This window comes from Manacus candei, unplaced genomic scaffold, assembly GCF_025592945.1.
Source record: "Manacus candei isolate 608988 ecotype Guabito, Panama unplaced genomic scaffold, ASM2559294v1 h1tg000010l, whole genome shotgun sequence".
NCBI classification, from domain to species: Eukaryota; Metazoa; Chordata; class Aves; order Passeriformes; family Pipridae; genus Manacus; species Manacus candei.
Window position 1 is genome coordinate 8,478,696 of NW_026138058.1, and position 20,631 is coordinate 8,499,326.

General features: G+C 42.2%; 1 protein-coding gene across 6 annotated transcripts in view; it reads left to right on the plus strand.

Moving 5' to 3' along the window:
• Positions 1 to 20,631, plus strand: part of GNE (glucosamine (UDP-N-acetyl)-2-epimerase/N-acetylmannosamine kinase) — a 32,935-nt gene that overhangs the window by 3,942 nt on the left and 8,362 nt on the right. The window contains exons 1-8 of one of the 6 annotated variants that reach the window (XM_051777481.1): positions 5,538 to 5,623; positions 5,718 to 6,031; positions 10,235 to 10,443; positions 13,313 to 13,764; positions 14,790 to 14,942; positions 15,248 to 15,460; positions 16,143 to 16,230; positions 19,459 to 19,669. In XM_051777481.1, coding sequence (XP_051633441.1) covers positions 6,029 to 6,031; positions 10,235 to 10,443; positions 13,313 to 13,764; positions 14,790 to 14,942; positions 15,248 to 15,460; positions 16,143 to 16,230; positions 19,459 to 19,669 — 1,329 coding nt within the window. In that variant the 5' untranslated portion in view covers positions 5,538 to 5,623; positions 5,718 to 6,028. Of the gene's footprint in view, positions 1 to 5,013; positions 5,142 to 5,366; positions 5,389 to 5,537; positions 5,624 to 5,717; positions 6,032 to 6,903; positions 7,691 to 7,972; positions 8,394 to 10,234; positions 10,444 to 13,312; positions 13,765 to 14,789; positions 14,943 to 15,247; positions 15,461 to 16,142; positions 16,231 to 19,458; positions 19,670 to 20,631 lie in introns of those variants that run through there. The other 5 variants (XM_051777483.1, XM_051777479.1, XM_051777482.1 and 2 more) reach the window with 5 other exon arrangements.

Here is a 20,631-nt window from a genome sequence, read left to right on the forward strand (position 1 = left end):
GCAGTCTTAATCACCAGAACTGAGAAAGCTTAACAGAACTTCCTTTCTGGACTTCCACATATGAGAGGCATTTGCATGCTTGGTTGTTGCAAACTTGGCTGTTTCTTTGCGTGGTTTCCCCAACCAGGTTTGCCTAACAAATAATTCTCCCACCACTAGCTGAGTTGGAACCTGGGATCTGGTATTTGGCAAACCTACCCCACTGTCTTACCTAGTGATGACAGCTTCCAATCAAGTTGGTTCCCTGCTGGCTTATGTCCAAATACTCTGAATATGTACAGCAGCTCTACTCATTCCTTTTGGAACATCCCCCAAGTCAAACCACGTTGTCTGCTGATCACAGGTTTTAGATGCACAGCACACTAAGAGGAAGAATTACACCACGAGAATCACCATAGCCTTGGCTGCCATCACTGTTCAAGACCAAGCTGGTTTGAAGCCAGCTTGAGTGTGCTGAACTGAGTTAGATTTCCCAGAGGATGTCTGATGTATGTCGACATTCAGCAGCACCAATCATGGTTATTCCAGCAGGACTGAACAAGGACTGGAGCTTCAGAAGAAACAGACAAACCATAACCTTAACAGTTTTTATTACAAATAAAGAAAACAGACCCTTTTGAGGGATTCAACCAATCACACAAGCAGAGTGAGTCACACAATGACAGCAAAAAGTGGGCCAGTTTCGTTATTTTTAGAGAGGGAGTGGGAAAGAAAAATTTTGTGGGTGTTTTTTTTTCAGCTGAAATTAAGATAAAGGCTCAAGTTGTTAGGGATTGAATGAAATGAAAAAAAACACTCTCTTGAGGTTTCCAGCACTTTTTGCAGTGCTTTGTTTCCAGCCTCAGATGGATATTATCCCACCCCACACACACCCCTGAGCAAGGAATCCCATAGAATGGAAGTTGCTTTTTTATGCCATGCATCTACCACATCCTACAACTCTGGCTACTTATGACACACTTGACTCAAATTTTATATGATATAGGCAGGTGAAATTATATTGTAACACAGACATCAGATTTATTATATTTATTTTTATTATTATATTCATTATTACATAATTCCTAGTTATGTCAATGAGATTCACAGCTCTGCTTGTTACCCGGGTTTTGATGCACCTTTTTGTAACGTAGAATCATAAAATTATTTAGATTAGAAAAGAACTTTTAATATCATCAAGTCCAGCCACCAACACAGCACTGCAAAGTCCAACTAAATCATGTCCCTAAGTGCCACATCTACAAGTCTTTTAAATACCTCTAGGGACAGGGACTCCAGGACTTCCTTGGGCAGCCAGTTACAATGCTTGATAACCCTTTCAGTGAATAAATATTTCTGAATATTCAATAATAAACCTCCACTGGCGCACACCTTGAGGCCATTTCCTCTTGTGCTATCACTTGTTCCTTGGGAGAAGAAACTGATCCCCACCTCACTACAACCTTTCAGGTATATGTAGAGAGCTATAAGCTCCCTCAGCCACTCCTCAGAAGAAAGCTCCTTTCATTGCTTTTCTTTGGACAGTATCTTCCGAAAGAAAGGGAACAAATTTTCACATAGTTTTTTATTTCCTCTCCCTTGGCTGGGAATTCTGTGCCTAACAGTGTTACCTACATGCAGATCCCCATTTGGTGTCAGTGTAAGACGGTGAGCAAAGATGTGAGAGATCTGTGTTGTGACTGGGGAGGGAATAAAGCCCCGTACTTCCCTCAGCATAGCATCTGTGTCATTGTCATCTCTTCCGTTTCTCTGGAACATCAGATATAAGCTGTGATGTGGTTGCTTACAGTTATTATTAACTGCATAGCATATGGAAGAACAACCAGGAAAATGCAGGAAGGGAAAACCTGTTATGCATTCCCTACTGTGTGTATCTGTTTATATTCTCCTTATCTCGTGTAGTACGTGTTACTTGGTCTTCTCCTGTAAGGGATATTTATACTGGATTGCCTTCACAGCACGGAGCACTACTGTGCCAGAATCTTTAGAGGTTGTTGGTTTGGCTGTGCCAGAGGGACCTGCTCTTCTGAAAGCACTGTGATCCTTACCTTTAAAACTGAAGTTGCTTTCAGGTGCTTTAGGCTGGACAGTATAGAATTGACATGGACAGCTGCTTTTGAAAATCTTAGTGTGAGTTTTCACTTTCTTACACTCAGCAGCTGTTTTGACATAAATAAAATGGTCATAAACGAAGAGTTAGGGAGAGAAGTAATTGAAGATCTGCCTCATGTAGATATTGATTTAAAAAGTCGTATTCCTTTGCTTTCAGGAGGGAAGAAGTAACACAGTGCTTAGCACTAGTGCAGAAGATCAGAGTGCTACTGACTCTGTCTACACTGTCCATCTCCTGGACTAGTCATGCACAGACAGTTCTAGTTCAGCACCTTTCACCTCTTTCAGGATGGCTTTCCAATGAGTCCAAGCCAGCTGCAAACCAAACCAGTTGATCTTGGTTCTTCTGTTCAAACCTTAAGCAATATGAGTTCTCTTTAAAAAAGTAAGCTCCTCATCTCCAGCATTTCCCTCACTTTTTGCACTACTGTCTATTTAGTCTCTGCAGGGCCTTTACCATTTCTGCATAGCTTTTTTATAAGGAGAGGGCCAGTGAATTATCTGGATACTGAGACCCTAGCCCTCTGATGAAGTCCACTACTGCCCCAAGGAGGAAAACCCCACTACTGCCCCAAGGGCAAGAGGCCCTCTTCATTAGAGTGTCCTTAGAGATTTTGAGCAGCAAAGCTTAGGGCTGATCATGGGCTGAGGCTTTTCCCATCTTACCTTTCTGCATAGCATTTATCTGTCTGCTGGAAAGACTTGAGGCAGGGCTCACTTAGGAGCAAGATCAATTTCATCTTGTTTATGTAGTATGTGAGGTCAGCGGGGGAGAAATAACCAAACAGAGCATAAACTTTCTCCCATCTTCTGCACCTTATGCTGCAACATGCTGAAACACCATTAGAACATGTCCAGAAAAATCACATCAAGAGATGCACTGACGCTCTTGTAAGAATAATTAACTCTCAGTGCAGTTGCTCATAGCTGTGATAGTACTAAATACAAATTAGAATCTGTCCATGTGTTCACACTTCCATACACTCGTGCTCAAATATGATTCAGGCCCTTCCTCAGCATTTTGTTTCAGTGAAACCAGCTGTAGATAATGCTGGTGAGCTTATCATAACTTGAAAGCATTTACAGGAGACAATTCAAATTAACTTATAATGACATTTCCAGAGTGCACGTAGGTTTTAAAGCAATGTGCAATATGCATAAAGGAAATCCAGTGATGCAGAGAACAATGAAGACAGTTTAAATGGGAAATGAATTGTACCTAAGGTGCCTCCCAGTTGCTATTACTAGCTTTGGTCAGTATTTCAAGTGAAGATCTCTGGTAATTTAAGAAGTGGGCGTGCTGCAATATTCTCAATGAGTCTTTGAGGAGTTATGACTCACTGAACCATAGCTGTCTGAGGACTTTCTGAACATCACAATAAGATGTCCTTTCTAGCTCTCTGGGAAACAGTCACTTCATAATTTTAAATTCCTAAGAGCAAGTTCTAAAGGGTTTTTGCTTTAATAATCCCTTTTTAAGATTGTTTTTTTTTTTTAGTTGAAGACTTCAGTATTTGTTTCTCAAAGCCTTTCTAAACAAGTATTTGTAACTCATGGAAAAGTCAACTTCTTCTCCCTGGTAAAGGCCAGGAATTCAATTATCCTATTCCTTGCATCTATTTTCCTTTAGATATGTCGGACACAGGAGTCACTCTTATGGCTAATTTTTCTACGAATTAAAGGGAGAAATAGAAGGGATTTGAGGCCCTCAGATGTTATATGGATGAAAAAAGATAAAATCTGGACTAAAAAACTGTGTCAAAGTGCAGGTACCAAATAGCTGATTGTTGCACAGGCTTGTTCAGATATAAGGCTCACATTAGACTGTCAGCCACACAAATGTGAGATCGATCTGAGGGATAAAAATGGGTGAAGAATTGTCATTGTACTAGGATGGTGTGACACCAGCTACCAAAATGTTTTAGTTAGGTGTTTCCATAGCAGAATATAGGGGGCACAAGTTGTCGTTGTTAACACATGGTGCCTAGGATATCGAAGTAGGATCCAAGTTCACAGTCATCTCACTAATGCGAGAGCACTTTGACCCCAAAACACACCCAGCTTGAAAAAACAAACCACATCACTTTTACAGTCAGCTGGAACACGGAGATGACCAGCTCATACATGACAGCTCATTTAACAGCTTTCTTGACTGTGCCATGTGCCAGCAAAGTCATCATTAAAGAAATGCAGGCATTCTTGGCTGAATTAACACCGAAGTCACAGAATCCTGCATCACACCCAGACACTCGTCGTGAGCCACAAGGCAGGTGCTCTGACTGTGGAGGGCTGCGGTTCCTCACAGGCTGCGGTTCCTCACAGCCTGCACCTGCAGCCTGCCTTGCTGTCCCATGCACTGCTGTGGGCTGGGTCTGTCCTCGCTGTGCATCTCCTGCAGCAACCCCGCAGTTCTCTGACAGCCCTCACTGTAAAAGCTCTGAACATGACAGCGGTCCCCATTGAAGCTGTGAGATCATCCAGTGGGTTTTTTACTAGATGGCTCAGATATGTATTGCGGGGTATTCCATATATAAACCGACAGGATGAGGCTGTCCTGACTGAAGGATACTGTTTCTCGTTAGGAAGGATTTCTTCACAATAGGAAGAATTTCGTGACAGAAAAGGGCGTTTAGATACTGGAACGGATTGCCCGGGGTGGTGGTGGAGTCACCGTCCTTGTGGAGGTGTTTAAGGAAAGAGTGGACGTGGCACTCAGTGCCATGGTCTGGTCGACATCACGTCTTTCAGTCTCAGGCTGGGCTGGGTGATCTCGGAGATGTTTCCCAACCTAACTGATTCTGTGATTCTGCGGAGGCAAACCTTCATGCGGCCCTACGGACACCTCCGGGGGTCCGGCCAGCCCGGTCCCCTCACGGCTCCCGCCCCCAGGCCCAGCCGGCCGCAGGGGGGACGCGGGGCCGGCCTCGCAGAGCGGACCCCGGCCCGCGGCGGGAGGGGCCCGGCCCGCGGGAAGCCGCTCCTCACTTCCTGCCGAGGCGGGCCTTCCTGCGGGCTCGGCGCGGGGAAAGGTGACCGGGAAGCGGAGCCTCTGCGACAGCCGGAGGGGCCGGGGTCGCGCAGAGCGCGGCGCCGATGCGGGCCGGGGCAGGGCGGGCCGCGCCCGAGAGCGAGCGGGGGGCGGGAGGGAGCGGCGGGGCAGGGATCGGGATGGAAGTGCCCCGCCGGCAGCGCCTGCGCCTGGAGCCGGCACCGAGCGGGCGGGGGGCGGGAGGGTGTCCCAGGAGTGCGGGATTCCGCAGCCCCTGCAGTGGGAAGGTGCGCGTCCCAGGGGTGCGGGATTAGGCATTCCCTGCAGTGGGAAGGTGCGCGTCCCAGGGGTGCGGGATTAGGCATTCCCTGCAGTGGGAAGGTGCGCGTCCCAGGGGTGCGGGATTCCGCAGCCCCTGCAGTGGGAAGGTGCGCGTCCCAGGGGTGCGGGATTAGGCATTCCCTGCAGTGGGAAGGTGCGTGTCCCAGGGGTGCGGGATCAGGCATTCCCTGCAGTGGGAAGGTGCGCGTCCCAGGGGTGCGGGATCAGGCATTCCCTGCAGTGGGAAGGTGCGCGTCCCAGGGGTGCGGGATCAGGCATTCCCTGCAGTGGGAAGGTGCGCGTCCCAGGGGTGCGGGATTCAGCAGCCCCCGCAGTGGGAAGGTGCGCAGGGCGGTGTCCGCGGGTGCAGGGTGGGCTTGCCCGGGCTGTGAGGGATGCGGAAGGGAGGGAGTACCAGCGCAGCCCCTGCACGTGGGTAGCGAGGGAGTGGCCTTAAGCTGTGGCAGGGGAGGTTTAGATTTGAAATTAGTAAAATGGTCTTCATGCAGACGGTGGTTGGGCACTGGAAGAGGCTCCCCAGGGAAGTGGTCACGGCACCAAGCCTGACAAGAGTTCAGGGAGTGTTTGGACAACGCTCTCGGGCACATGGTGTGACTCTTGGGGATGGGCCTGAGCGGGGCTAAGGGTTGGACTCAGTGATCCTTGTGGGTGCCTTCCAGCTCAGAATATTCTATGATTCTAAGCATATCGATATGCCGGAGAGGCACAGGGGGTTGATCCCTCACACTAGGAAGGGACCCAGTGAAGAGGTCAATCCTATCCGTGAGGGAAAATGGTGGGAAGGGTTTCTTGCCCTAGCACGCACACAGGGTGATAAGTGCTTTCCCACCCACACAGAGGTGTTAGAGGGTGTCTGAAGGGTGTGTAGTCACCTGCACTGGGATGCAGGAGCAGGTAGTGTGTGTGCAGGCAGGCAGTGTAGAACTGGTGGCTCCATGGGTAAAGAAGGGTGGCAGGAATACACATACTGGTGCATGGAGTTTGGGGCAGAATATCCTGCGTGCTTGACACACAGCAGAGCGAGTGGGAAGATGAAATGACCCCAAACACACAGGCATATGCAGAGTGTAGAGACTGTGGGAGTGTTGCAGGCTCTTTGATTTTGAAAAACATCACTTCAGAGGTGCAGATGTAGAATATACACATAGTGTAATTTTTTTATGAAACACTGATGAAGACGTATCTAGTGCACTTCAGACTACTAACAGAAACAGAAGCTTCCTTGGTCGCTTCAAAGGCTGGCCCAGAATTTCCCAGTCTCAGAAAGTCCTTGAACCACCAATAGTCTAAAAGCCTTAGGATGGAATATGGAAGAGCAGTAAACCAAAGGTGTAGAGATTAATTATTTCAAGTAGTCCTTCATGGAGCACTGTTTTATTTCTTTTCCTTTCTGCTAAAGATTGTTAGTCTCTGCAAGGTGGAAGAGGTAGATCTTGGAAGAGGAAGATCCCCAGGTTAGAGAATGCTGTGTAGATAAAACTCAGTATATCGTCGAACATCTGGAAACTCAGAGGCAGCTCTAGTGATTAATTATTTCAAGTAATTTTGGTGAACAGTTCTGAAAATAGATGATTTGCCTGCAGAAGCTGTTAATAAATTCTAAAATATAGTGGCAACAAAATTATGTAGCTAGGACATTACAGCTCTGCTTGAAGGAATTTACTATTAGTGGCTGAAGGGACTTTGCCATTACTTGTTGGCAGTGAATGCTATCTGAAAATACAGAATTATTTTTGCTTTGGGTTCAGAATAGGTCAGAGCCAGGATAGAATTATATGTTATTGAACTGTGATGTAGCCATACATCACATGTTCCTTTAGAAAATGTCCAGCTTAACCTGAAAAGCAGTAGACTAGTTTAATTAGTGGCAAATTTCCACATAGAGTTACCACTTATATTGCATTATTACCTCCCTTTTGCTAGGATAAATATTGTGGTTCTTCAGGTGTTTAAAATGAGCAGCAATAGAAAAACTGCACCAAGGGCAGTGCATGGCTTACTTGGCAGCTTTTTGAAACTATTGTGGTACAGAGTTACAAGGCTGTACTAAAAATAATTCTGCTTTGGGGCGTACTGAAACTGTAATTTAGCAGAAGTTGAAATGCACAAATACCAGGAATTGCTTTTGATTCTGGTCAATTCGTATGTATTTGAAGTGTCTCCACATCTACCTCCAAAATTATTTCAAGAGACCGTTACTGCAGCCAGTACCAACTGTAGTTGAATGTGATCTGTGTGGCTGGAAAGGTATGTGGTCTAGTGATTCAGTTCTGTTGGATCTCTAGGTATGATGCAACGTGAGATATACTTTTTTTTACAACTTAACAGACTCGCTGTTTTAGGAGATGGTGTTTTCTGGGTTTAGATTCAAGGATTCTAGAATTTTAAGCAATGCTTGAAGATAAAGGAGGACAGAAATTTTTCTGCTTCTTAAAAGCCTTCATTGCATAAATGAAAAAGTAACTGCTTTGTCAGAGGGACATGATGGTCCTAGCTCAGGCAGGTTACTTGGAATAAGCAAACTCTGGGTAAATTTGCTTTGTCACTTCCTTACTCTGTGCCCTTCTACTTTAGCTTCTCAGTTCATACAGTATAGGATATGTATGCAGCAGTGGCTGACTTGAAGGGTCTTGTGAGAGATTTGCTTGTAATATTGTTCGTGCAGTTTCAGAGACAAGCTTATAGATGTGTCAGAAGTGGTCTTCACGTCTTGAACACGGCTTTATTTTAATTAGTGTCTGCTTTTACATTTATAAGGACTGGATGTCCTGCTCAAAACCAGCTCCAGAAAGAGGTTGTTTTAGAAATGAGGAAAAGCAGTGGTTCAGTTATATCTGAGTCTGGCTAATGTGATTTGAGGTTTCACTCAGTGATACAGGATAACGTGCTCTCTGACTCATGTTTGTACAGCATCTAAAATCCTGAAAACTACTCTCCCTACATTTTCAACGTGAGTTACTGAATTTCTTACGCACATTAAAATATTTCAAGCATGCTGGACAAAAAGAAGGGCAAGATTAAATTGAAACAGCTATCATGTATGCACATAGGTGCAGATATTTTCAGCATGAATAAATAATTAAGTTTCCTGAAGGATTATCATCTGATCCTTTGGAAGTGTAAAACAGTGATTAATTAACATATTACCATTGATGTAACATTCAAATGTAAATTCAAATGAAGGGGCTTGATATAAATGAAATAATGTTTGTTACTTTATGGCTGAATCCATAAAACCGAGCTTAAGTAGTCATCATGGTAATCAAAAGCTGAAATTCCAGGCTGTATCTGTTCCACTGAAGTTGTATGGAGTAGCCATGTCTACTTTGTTTGAGTAAATGCCATTTCTTATGAGCTTAGTCATGGGAGCCATCTTTGCTTTTTGTCACCTCAGTTTTGTTCTGAAAGCTAGAGTAAACCACTGTTTCAGGAGTCACAGTTTTTGGAGTTTAACTAGAGGAAACATGACTAGCAGTCAGTAGTTTTGTTGAGCCATAGTGAATTGCAAGTGGAGATCAGAAATATCTTTGACAATCTGGCATAGTTTCCTGACCACCTTAACATTACTATTATACCAAAGCATCACTTCTCATCTTGTGTGATAAAACCTGAACTAATCTGGCTTAAAAATAGGGAAATCTTGAAAAATTGCTGAATTTTCTAAGTTTCTTAAGAGTGAGATGTCACAGTAGCCTTTCTTTTGGAACTTTACTGAAAAAATCTAAGTGTAGTCTAAAAGGAGTATGAAGTGACAACACACACATGACAATACTAAAAGGAGCAGTTTCATGCTTCTTTTACTATTCTCATGCTTGTGCAGCAACTGCTCGGAAAGAGCTTCCCTAGCTGACAAAACCAGTGGAGATTGATACTGCTCTGAGTCAGAGATAAGCAACCCCTGTGTGTTAATCTGGAAGAAGTTTATTTGCCGTTTTAAATGGAGTGAAAATCTGACATAACATTAGGTTTCATACCAAAAGGATGATACTTACTTAAAATGCTGTTATGTTTGAAAGGAGGAAAAAAAAAACAAACCACCAAAAAAAACCAAACACCACCTTATAAATGGTGGGTCTGATAAACTGTTGCTAACACCTTCGTAATTTCTGTTTGCGGGGAGAGGAAATTTGGGTTACTTGGGGGTATTTTATATATATAGATATATTTATATATATATATGTATATTTTTGAACAGGCTTATTGTAACCCAGTACTGTATTAGTGAATATCTTAATGTACTTTGGCCTACAAAGCAGTATGTAAGGGTTTAGAAGTCAATGTTTAACTTGCCTTACCTGACCAAAATATGTTTAACAAAGACATGTAAACCGACTCAGTCAAAAACTTTCTCTTTTTCATTCATGGAGTCTCTCAGTGGATGCATCTGAGCAATTTGTTCCATTCTGTGGTTTTGGAATATGAGATTTTCTTTCTTTCGTGCTAAGGCACAGTAATTTTTCTACTTATTCAGAGGTTTCCATCTGAACAGGGAAAATTACTGTTTAATTACAGCTGAACTTCATAATACTTAAATATGGTTTACACAGAGTTTTTATATATTATTTCTAGAAATAGGGATATTGAGTTTTAACTAAAAAAAGAAAGTCTTATTTTCTAAAATTTTCTGATGATACATACTTTAAGGTATTAATTGTCTGTTATCAATGGATTGGTTACTCTGTGTGTCCACAGTTCTGGACTGTACTTGTGTGTACTGTCCATGAAGTGTACCCTTTGCTGCAAGTAAATGACTATTACTAATGACACACTTCTTTTTCTCTGTTATACCAGGAAGTGTACTTCAAGAATCTTTCAAAACAGAAACAAAAGGAAGTCATGGAGAAGAATGGAAACAACCACAAACTTCGTGTTTGTGTCGCTACTTGCAACCGTGCTGATTATTCAAAATTAGCTCCCATTATGTTTGGTATTAAGGCAGAACCACAGTTTTTTGAGCTTGATGTCGTAGTGCTTGGTTCCCACCTGATTGATGATTATGGGTAAGGTGAATTTTTATCTTTCTACCGATCTGTTTCTGGGGTGTTAGCAATGAATGTTAGGTAAAAAGAGTCTTGGGATTGTCAGTGTAAGCAACAAAGTTCTGAGATATCTTTTCAGATTCCGTTTTATTTTGTGGCTCCTTCTGAGATTGCATATTTCTAGGATTTTTTCAACCAGTCTTGGAATTTTAGAAAGTTTTCTTTAAGTGCTGTAATCGAGCTCTTCAGCAGGATCACAGACTGCATGAAGTGAGAAACTCAGTTCCTTCATTTTTCTGTAAGAATCTGGTGATTATCGAATGCAAATGTGCTACAGTTTTTTAATTTTCACAGAGAAAAGATACTCCTCAGTCATTTTAAGTTGCAGCTCTTCCACTTTGCATAGTTATTGGACAAAGTACTTACGTATTCCATATCCCAGGGGAATACTGTTAGTTCTCACTTCCAGGACTGTGGAGGTAGGAAAGGGTGGTTGTCTCTTTCTGACAAAATAAATAACTGATAGATATATTAGGTACGGTCAGGCAGGGAAGATTAGGGTCCCCCTCCATAACACTTCACCAGTAAGCAGTCGGATCACCTTCCTGGGAGAATGAAATGTCTTGGTCTAAATTCCTTCCTTTGGAAGGGCTTCCCACATGCCAGGTGAAAAGGATAGAAGGAACAGCGTGCATATTCTTGCTGGGATTGTGGTTGTTTTTCCTCTGGCTGCATTTGCCAGATTGGGCTCAGTAAGTGGAATAGATAGGAAAACACTTACTTTGCAAGACAAAATCAGACTTTAGCTTAAAGTCTGCAGCATATCAGCATTTCTGAACTTTTAGAAATGTATGAGCATATCTTCAAGTAAAGACACTTTTTGGTCTTTGCAGTGAGAAATGTTGGCATTTTGTAAGTTAGGATGGGAGGAAGTTATATTATGTCAATCTGCTAAAACAGGAATTTCCACTGGTGACCGATCTCTTTCTGCATGTTATAGTGCTCTGTTCCTTGCTTTGTGCTGGACATTGTTTCCATCCAACAACGTGGCAAGGTGAATTCAAGGCCACAAAACTAACCTGATCCGAAACAAAGCCAGACAAGAAAGAAAAAAAACAAACTTCCTGACAGGTTAGCATGTTGGACTGCATCCTGTCTGATTGGAGAAATACAATAATCCCTTTCATTTGCTAATGAGGAGAAACATCGCCCTGATTTTTCTATATTCCACAATCCTTTGCTGTCTGCAAGACTTGTGCAAAATAACATGAAATACTTCTTTCCCAGTTTCAAGGTGTTTACCATTTGTTTCTATTACAAATGAGTTGTAATGCACAAAGCAGTCAATAGAGATTTTGATCTGACAAATGATGTTGCTGTTAGTTGCTTTGTGATAAGCATCCTAAAACCAAGGTACTGCTTGGTTGTTTTTTTTTTCAGGGCCTAGCCCTGCAATCCTTAATCTGGGGAATCCTAGGGATATGTGTTCTAGGGATGTGAGGAGGGTAGTCAACAGCAGCAGAAATCAAATGACAGTGATCCTGTGAAATGTTTGTTACTGAAATGTGTGGAGGATAGTAAAAGAAACAAAACCATCAGAAATGCACAAACATTTGTTCCCTAGATTTTGACCTTTCAAAAGGCAAAAAAATATAGAAGCAAAGAGAAGGAAGTTTTTTTGAGGTAAATGCACATGATAGAGAAAAAGGCAGGTATATGAAGGGTATTTTTAAGTGGAGTTGGAAATATAATGCAGTTTTATGCTATAAAAATCTGAGCTACTTCACTCAGTAAAACAAAAAGGATTTGCCTTTTAAAAAAAATCAAAACAAAAAACCAAAAAGAAATACAAATTACCTTACAAGTTACTTGTAGGCAATATATCCTGTGTTACAGCAGTGAGCAGAATCAAATAGATAAATAGATAGAGTTTCCTTTAGTTATGCAGAATGGGGATCACTTCTTTACTTGAGTTGGAGCACTTTATAGTCTTTGCCATCTCGGCTCAGCTTGCAGATTGTGAGATACTAAGTTGCAGAATATGAGTAGAAGAGTAAATTTAATGAAAATTAAATCCAGTTTAAATCAGTTTAAAAATGTAATCCTTTTACTAAGACAGTGAATGTTGGATGGATTGAAAACAAAATTGGAAAACTTCTGTGGTTTTTCTCTCACGGTCCAGACAGGAATTCCAGTAGTGTGCAGACTGCTAAGGTCAGTTTTAGTGACTGTTGTAAGCAGGTAATTTTATGCAGATGTGTGATCTCTTCTATTTCACATACATTACTGTAAACAATAATAATTCTCAGTATTCAAGGAATGTTTTAACTTTCTTATTGTGGACTAAAGCTGGAAAAACTTCTTTTCTTTGGTGTGAAAGCCTGTTTTCCGTTGAACTCAAGGCTTTGTGCAGAGTCTTGATACAGCTCAAATATAGAATGTGAATAATATATCCTAGCTGCAGGATGTTTTCCTTGAGCAAACAGGCCTCAGCTTTGCATTGTATCTGTTGTATTTATACAGTTGTCCAGTGAAGTCGATAAACATACCTTTTCTGAAAGGAAATTGTGCCATATCTATTCTCTGAAAAGCTCTGCAAACACATGAACAAAGAGTTTGATTTTTGAGGATTTCCAGAACACGTTCAGCCAATCTCCTCATTAAAGATGTCTAGAAAAACTTGTTGCTTGCAATATGAGGCAGAATCTTCACATGGATGAGAATATTCTGTTAAAATCTTAAAAGCCAATTTCTCTTAAAGAAGGAGATGTGATAAGAAAGCCTTTGTTCAAACCCCGGTGCATCTGTTCCAATTTGCATTTGTTTTGTCGGGCTGAGTTGCTGTAAAACCAAGTTGTGTTTACTTTCACCCTTCTTCTCTCACCTTCAGTAATACCTATCGTATGATTGAACAAGATGACTTCGACATCCATACAAGATTACACACCATTGTGAGAGGGGAGGATGAGGCAGCTATGGTGGAGTCAGTGGGCCTCGCATTAGTCAAGTTACCAGATGTCCTCAACCGCCTGAAACCTGACATAATGATAGTTCACGGGGACAGGTTCGACGCTCTGGCCCTGGCCACATCTGCAGCCCTGATGAACATTCGCATCCTCCACATCGAGGGTGGGGAGGTCAGCGGGACCATCGATGACTCCATCAGACATGCCATAACCAAGCTGGCCCATTACCACGTGTGCTGCACGAGGAGTGCAGAGCAGCATTTGATAGCCATGTGCGAAGACCACGACCGCATCCTTTTGGCGGGCTGTCCCTCGTATGACAAGCTTCTCTCTGCCAAAAACAAGGACTACATGAGTATTATACGCGTGTGGCTAGGTAAGCAGTCCGCCTTTTATGTTTTTCCTGTGACTTTCAACACTAGACAGACTCAGTAACTAGGTTAGCAGTCCAAAAAAACAATGTATTTGATAATAGTACCTGGTATTTCTTTCTTTCTACGTTTCCTTTCTTTTTCTTTTGTTGTGTAGCCTGCCTTGTATAGCCAAAAAGCTCCAAATCTGTCCCAGTGAACACTTCTGGCCCTTTTGTCAAGTTGAAAAAGTAACTCCTTAAATGGGTAATTTCTCTGGGCTGAACAACTGAAAAACAGAACAGTCTTACATGAGCAGTTATTTTCGTGTAAAGGATGTGTTTAAATAGAGTCAAAGCTGTTCAGGCCTAATATAAAAAGGAAATCTAACAGAATTTGTATTACGAACTTTTTTTTGAGGAATGCACTGCAACAAGGCAACATGCACCAAAGGCTTTTGGTGTTTCACTTTCATTGACTTACAAATCCTGTAAATAATGGGGGGTTGTGCTTTCTTTTTATCTTTAACAAAGCAGTCTCCTATAGGGCGCACTAACCTGTGTAGCTGAAAGCTGGAGTCTTTTTTGATCAGTATGTTTTGCAGATCAGTTTCTATCAAATGTACTAAAACAAGTATGACTGACTGTTTTAAAGAAATGGAAATGAAGTTTTGCTTGAGGATGGACAAGTGATGGAAAACCAGAGCAGCTTCAGGATTTATTACAGGTTTACACTGTTGTGAGAACAGTTCCTTGATCCTGGTATAGTCTTGCAAACCTTTAGAGGTAGGCTTGCAAGTTAACAGTTTGTTGAGGTTTAGGTAGTGGTCTCTATAAAGTTATGTAATGTGCTTAGAGAGGCAAATAACAGGGTAGATCACCCTGTAACTCCCTTCAGGTTTATTGTAGCATTGATACTTACGTGTTAGGTATCCCATTCAGTGCCTTAACTCTTCAGGCTTTCACATCAGTATTTTCAAAAGTATGACCTTCCTTCCTCTTGGTATTCCATGCCAATTAAAAAAATTCTTTCTTTGCCTCCATTTGGACAGGTGAAGATGTCAAAACTAGAGATTATATAGTTGCTCTGCAACATCCTGTAACCACAGATATTAAACATTCCATAAAGATGTTTGAGCTGACACTAGATGCACTCATCTCCTTCAACAAGAGAACACTTGTTCTGTTCCCTAATGTGGATGCAGGTGAGTAGAATACCTTCGTGACAGAGGGACACATAAAAGGGTGCTTTAGAAGGGAAGTCATGTGACATGTAGGAGCAATATTAGTGCCTCGTAAATTAACTTCAAACTATGAAGAGGCTTTTGCAGTGGATTTTTGGGTCAAACGTGGGCTCATGTGCCTAGCTATTGCAACTTAAATAATAAGAGAACAAACCTTACTCAGAGCTGGCAACTGAGTGAATGGCTAGCTGCTGTCTCCTTTACTTGTCTGGACTTCCATTTTAAAATAGAACTCGAGTAATTTATTCTGCCTTGTTTTTCTGCAGGAAGCAAAGAGATGGTTCGCGTGATGAGGAAGAAGGGCATCGAACATCACCCCAATTTTCGGGCAGTAAAGCATGTCCCATTTGACCAGTTCATTCAGCTGGTTGCTCATGCTGGTTGTATGATTGGTAACAGCAGCTGTGGTGTCAGAGAGGTGGGAGCGTTTGGTACACCTGTCATTAACCTGGGGACACGTCAGACAGGAAGAGAAACAGGTACGTGCTTCCTTGACTGATTTCCTTCTGGTTCTGAGGGGTTTTTTTCTCCTTCCCAGGATAAAGTCAAATGGACACTTAACAGAGGCCATCTTGCAGTATCAGCACAACGTGATTTTTCACCCATTTTAAAGCTTCACTTGCTATACCTCTATCATGTTAGTCCTGCTTATGTGTGATACATAAGATAATGGGGCTTTTATCTATAGACAAGTGAAAATATATCTCCATTTGCAGTGAATTCCATTTAGCAGAATAGGTAACTAGTTGTTTTACTTCATAGCTAATTTGATGTTTGATAAGTATAAAAATTTCACTTCCAAAATATGAACTGTTCACCACTTCAGGAAGTAGTTGTATTGTGGGATTTCAGGTATATAGACAAGGCCCAAATAGCCATTTTATCCCGTTTTCATTTGTGCATTGTTAATAATAGAGTTCTGTGGAACACAGACACTTGCTAGCGTTCTGTAGTACAGGATATTGTATCATAGGTGTCACCATTGCTTTTTTGGGAGCAAGGGGAGACACATAATTGATACAGAGCAACGTTGATCTGGTGGGCATCTTTCCTCCTCAGAGGAAAGAAAGTAATAATTTTTTTCATTTCTAAAGCAATTCACATACTCTAATGTAATTTGAGGAACTGATCTGTCCTATTTTGTTGACTTTTGTCATCTAGGTGAAAATGTTCTCCACGTTCGTGATGCTGATACACAGGATAAGATTCTGCATGCTCTACAGCTTCAGTTTGGTAAGCAATATCCATGGTGAGTACAGTTGTCTTAATTCATCTGAAGGGATGTTAAAGCAGTGGAGTAAAAAGCATTTAGTGCTGAGGTGGTTCACTGTATTTGATGGGAGTGCTTTTAATGCGCTAATCTGAGGTTACAAATTATTTCCGTTTCCGAATCATAGTGCAGTGTCTGGTGTGCACATTCATATTTGTAGAGCAAAATGTCACTCGTAATGTTTTGATACAACTAGTAATTTAACATTAAACAGAAAGTCAAGAGGACAAAATTCATATGTTAACTTAGATAGTGTGATTAAGAGAGCTTGTTCCACAGGAGCAGCATGGGGGGAGAACATCCCGTGAGCCTACGTCTGCCTTGTGCCTGAAGGACACTTTTTCATGTGGGTACAGATGATGCCACAAGCCAAAAAATGAGCAGGATCAAGGAAGACCATAAAGGCCTGGCAAGGCACATAAAAAGCATCACTGTCCCAGTCATCTTCTCGTCTGTGCTACTGGCTAGAGAAATGGGAACAGCCAGAAGCAGACACAATGGAGCTCAACATTTGGCATTGTGTCTGGTGCCGTTGAGAAGGTTTTGGCTTTCAGGACAAGGGGTTGTACTTTAATGATGGTATCCTATTAGGAAGTGATGGGATCCACCTGTCTAAAAAGGGCAGGAGAATCTTTGGCAGCAGGCTGGCCAGTTTTGGTGAAATGGGCTTTAAACTGAAGGACTCAGGGTTGGGGTCCAAAGTGGCAATGCTTGTGCCATTGCTTCCTGCTGGGGAGTAGGTCATACCAACCAGTGCATAGAATAAGATAAGAATCATAGGGCTAAACACATCAAGGGTGTTTATGGCAGTGGTGAATCCTCTTATACCTCTTCCAGCAACCCCATTGCCTGATCCTCTCTGAAGTGCCTGTATGCAAATGTGTGCAGCATGGACAATAAACAAGAACAGTCATAGGCCATGATCTCATTGCAATTACTGAGACATGGTGGGATAGCTCACAACTGGAATGTTGTCATGGATGGGTATGTACTTTTTAGAAAGAACAGGTCAGCAAAGTTGCTCTTTATGTGAGAGAGCAACTGGAATGTATCGAGCTCTACCCAGGGGCAGGTGAACAAGTTGAGAGTTTATGGGTAAGAATTAAGGGACAAGCTAATAAGGGTGACACTGTTGTGAGTGTTTACTACAGGCCACCTGATCAGGAGGAGGAAGTTGATGAGGCTTTCTCTGGGCAGCTGGAAATAGCCTTGCAGTCACAGGCCCTGGTTCTCCCAGGGGGACTTTGACCAGCCTGGTGTTTGTTGGAGGGATGACGCAGTTTGGCACACACAGTCCACGAAGTTCCTGCAGATCACTGAAGATAACTTTTTAATGCAAGTGGTGGAGGAGCCAATGACAAAAGGCTAGACCTTGTACTAGCCAGCCAGGAAGGACTGGTTGAAGATGTGGAGGTTGGAGGCAGCCTTGGGTGCAGTGAGCATGAGATGGTGGAACTCAGCATCTTGCATGGGGGAAGCAAAACAGTAAGCAGGACCAGAGCCTTAAACTTCCAGAGAGCTAACTTTGGCCTCTTCAAAGACCTGGTTGGAGGAATCCCATGGATTAGGGCTCTAGAAGAGAAAGGATTCCCAGAGAGCTGGTCATTGTTTAAGCACCACTACTGCCGAACTCAAGAAAAGTGTGTCCCCATGAGCAAGAAATCAGACAAATGGGGCAGGAGACATGTGTGGATGAACAGGAGGCTTCTAGTAAATCTCCAAACAAAAAAAAAAATTATGGAATGGTGGAAAAAGGGACAGGCCACGTGGAAGGACTGTAAGAACCTACTAGAGAGCAGCTCTGCAGAGAAGCATCTGGGAGTCCTGGTGGATGTCAAGGTGACCATGAGCTGGCAGCATGTCCCTGCAGCCAAGAGGGCCAGTGGGATCCTGGGGTGCACTGGAAAGTGTGGTCAGCAGGTCAAGGAAAGTGATGCTCCCTCTCTATTCAGCCCTAGTAAGGCCACATCTGGAGTGCTGTCTCCAGTGCTGGGCTCCTTGGTTCAAGAAAAACAAGGAGTTACTGGGGAGGTTCCAGCAGAGGGCCACAAAGATGATTAGGGGACTGGAGAATCTCTCTTATGAGGAGAGACTGTGGAAGCTGGGCCTGTCTGAAGAACAGAAGCCTGAGAAGGGATCTCATCAATACATACAGATATCTCAAAGGAGGTGTCAAGAGGATGGTGCCAGACTCTTTTCAGTGGTGCCCAGCAACAGGATGAGGTGCAAAAGCCATAAACCAAAATACAGGTGTCACCTCAAAGTGAGGAAGAACTTCTTTATATTGAGGGTGGCAGAGCACTGGAACAGGCTGCCCAGGTAGGTCATGGAGTCTTCCTCTCTGGAGACATTAAAATCCCACCTAGATGTGTTACCTGCTCTAGGTCACCCTGCCTTGGCATGGGGATTGGCCTAGATGATCTCCAGAGATCCCTTCCAGCCCTAACTGTTCTTTGATTCTGTGACACAGTGCTTCATAGCTGAATTGACTTCAGGCATGGTATGTAGAGAATCCTGACTGCAAGCTTCCAGGGAAGCTGCAGAATTATAGCAGTATGCTTTTCATTATCCTTCAGCCCTGCAATACTGACCCTCATTTCTTTAATGTATAAGTTCTTGTAAACTTCAGGAGAGTATATTTGTCCAAGTAAGGACAAGAATCAAAAGTATATTTCTTAAGAACCTAAATAGAGCAACAAAACTTAATTCTGTAATACCATGTGTCTGACACCATGTATGATGATATTTTAGAAATGGATGTACATGTTGAAAGCTGACATGAATGTACAGTTTATTATTATGTAGTTGTCATCTGTGTGATAAGTACATCTTGGTTTGGGCCTGTAGCACATACATAAACTGTCCATAATTTCTATGTTGTTATTTTGCTTTATGATGTGGGTTCCTTCATCAAACTCTTAATTTTACAGGGGTTTTTGGCACAATTAACTTCCAGTTTTCTACATTCCAGTTTTGTATTCCAAAATGGAGCTAGTGCCACACTTGCACAGTCTATTGTGTGATCTTCAGTATCACATTCTGCCATATCTTGTGACAGCCTTGTTTAGTGTGAGCTGCAGTACTGTCTTAGTAGCCAGGGCACAATTTCGTAATGACACAGTGTTACAGTCTTCTGTCATATGAAGAATTTTACAGATTGCAACGTTACTTCCAATTACATGGATTTTTTTTTATATGTATTTACAGTTCAAAAATATATGGAGACGGTAATGCTGTTCCAAGGATCTTGAAGTTCCTTAAATCTATTGACCTCAAAGAACCGTTGCAAAAGAAGTTCTGTTTTCCTCCTGTCAAAGATAATATCTCTCAGGATATTGACCATATCCTAGAGACACAGAGTGCTCTGGCTGTGGATCTAGGTGGAACAAACCTACGAGTAGCCATTGTCAGTATGAAGGTAAATATTCAGTTGTATTTCTGGATATTCTGCAAACTCCATTGGCCTTTGTTGTTCAGTTCCTGCAGCGAGGATATGGGCTTATGATGCAAAAGAGCTCCAAAACAAAGTAGTCCTACTGACTTTTGTTGTTGAGGGATAAAGAAGATTTTTTTTTTCCCCTCATTTGTTGCACCTCTCCTAAAGTCTTAATGCAATTTGCCTGCTCGTTTGCTCTTCTAAGACTGAACCTAGCAAAGCCTGTTTGCTGGTGTGAGGTCATAGCTGCTGACTACATCAGTTAGATATAGTTACCCAGAGAGCGAAGTAAGATGCCTGCAGAAAGATGAAGGGCTATGTTAAGTGAGCTGATACAGTCCAGAATTTTTAAAAGATGTCTGACAGATCTTCGAAGTCTTAAAGACAACTTATAAAAGTGTAATTCTTTTAGAAGTAAAATTGACACATTTTTGTGTCAACACAGCCTGGAAGAAAATGAATTTTAAAAAAATTCTGTCCACTTTGCAGGGTGTAGTTTGAGCTGGCATTTATGATAGCTGAAATGCTAGCAAATCAGAGTGAACAGGATCAGACTTTCATAATAAAATTTACTTACCAGATGTAGACATTCAACAGCAAATGGCAGAATCTGAGATGTAATTCTCACAAATAACTGAGTTTTCAAAAATTACTTTTAAAAGCTGTTTTGTCTTCTCATAATGTCTGCTGCAGCCTTGTCTTCCAAAACAACTTCCTCTGATTTCCCTCCCCTTCCAAACTAAAAGTGAAGAGGAAACTAAACATAGAAAATCCACAAAATCTCTTGCTCATGTGATGCTGAGATGGTGGGATCTAATACTCAAAACCATTGACAGTTCTTTTGGCAACAGTGACTCAGCCATGTTTGTTACTCCTCTTTGCTTAGTTGCATTAATTTAGTGCAATTCACTCAGACACATTGTACATGGGATATAACAGGGAGA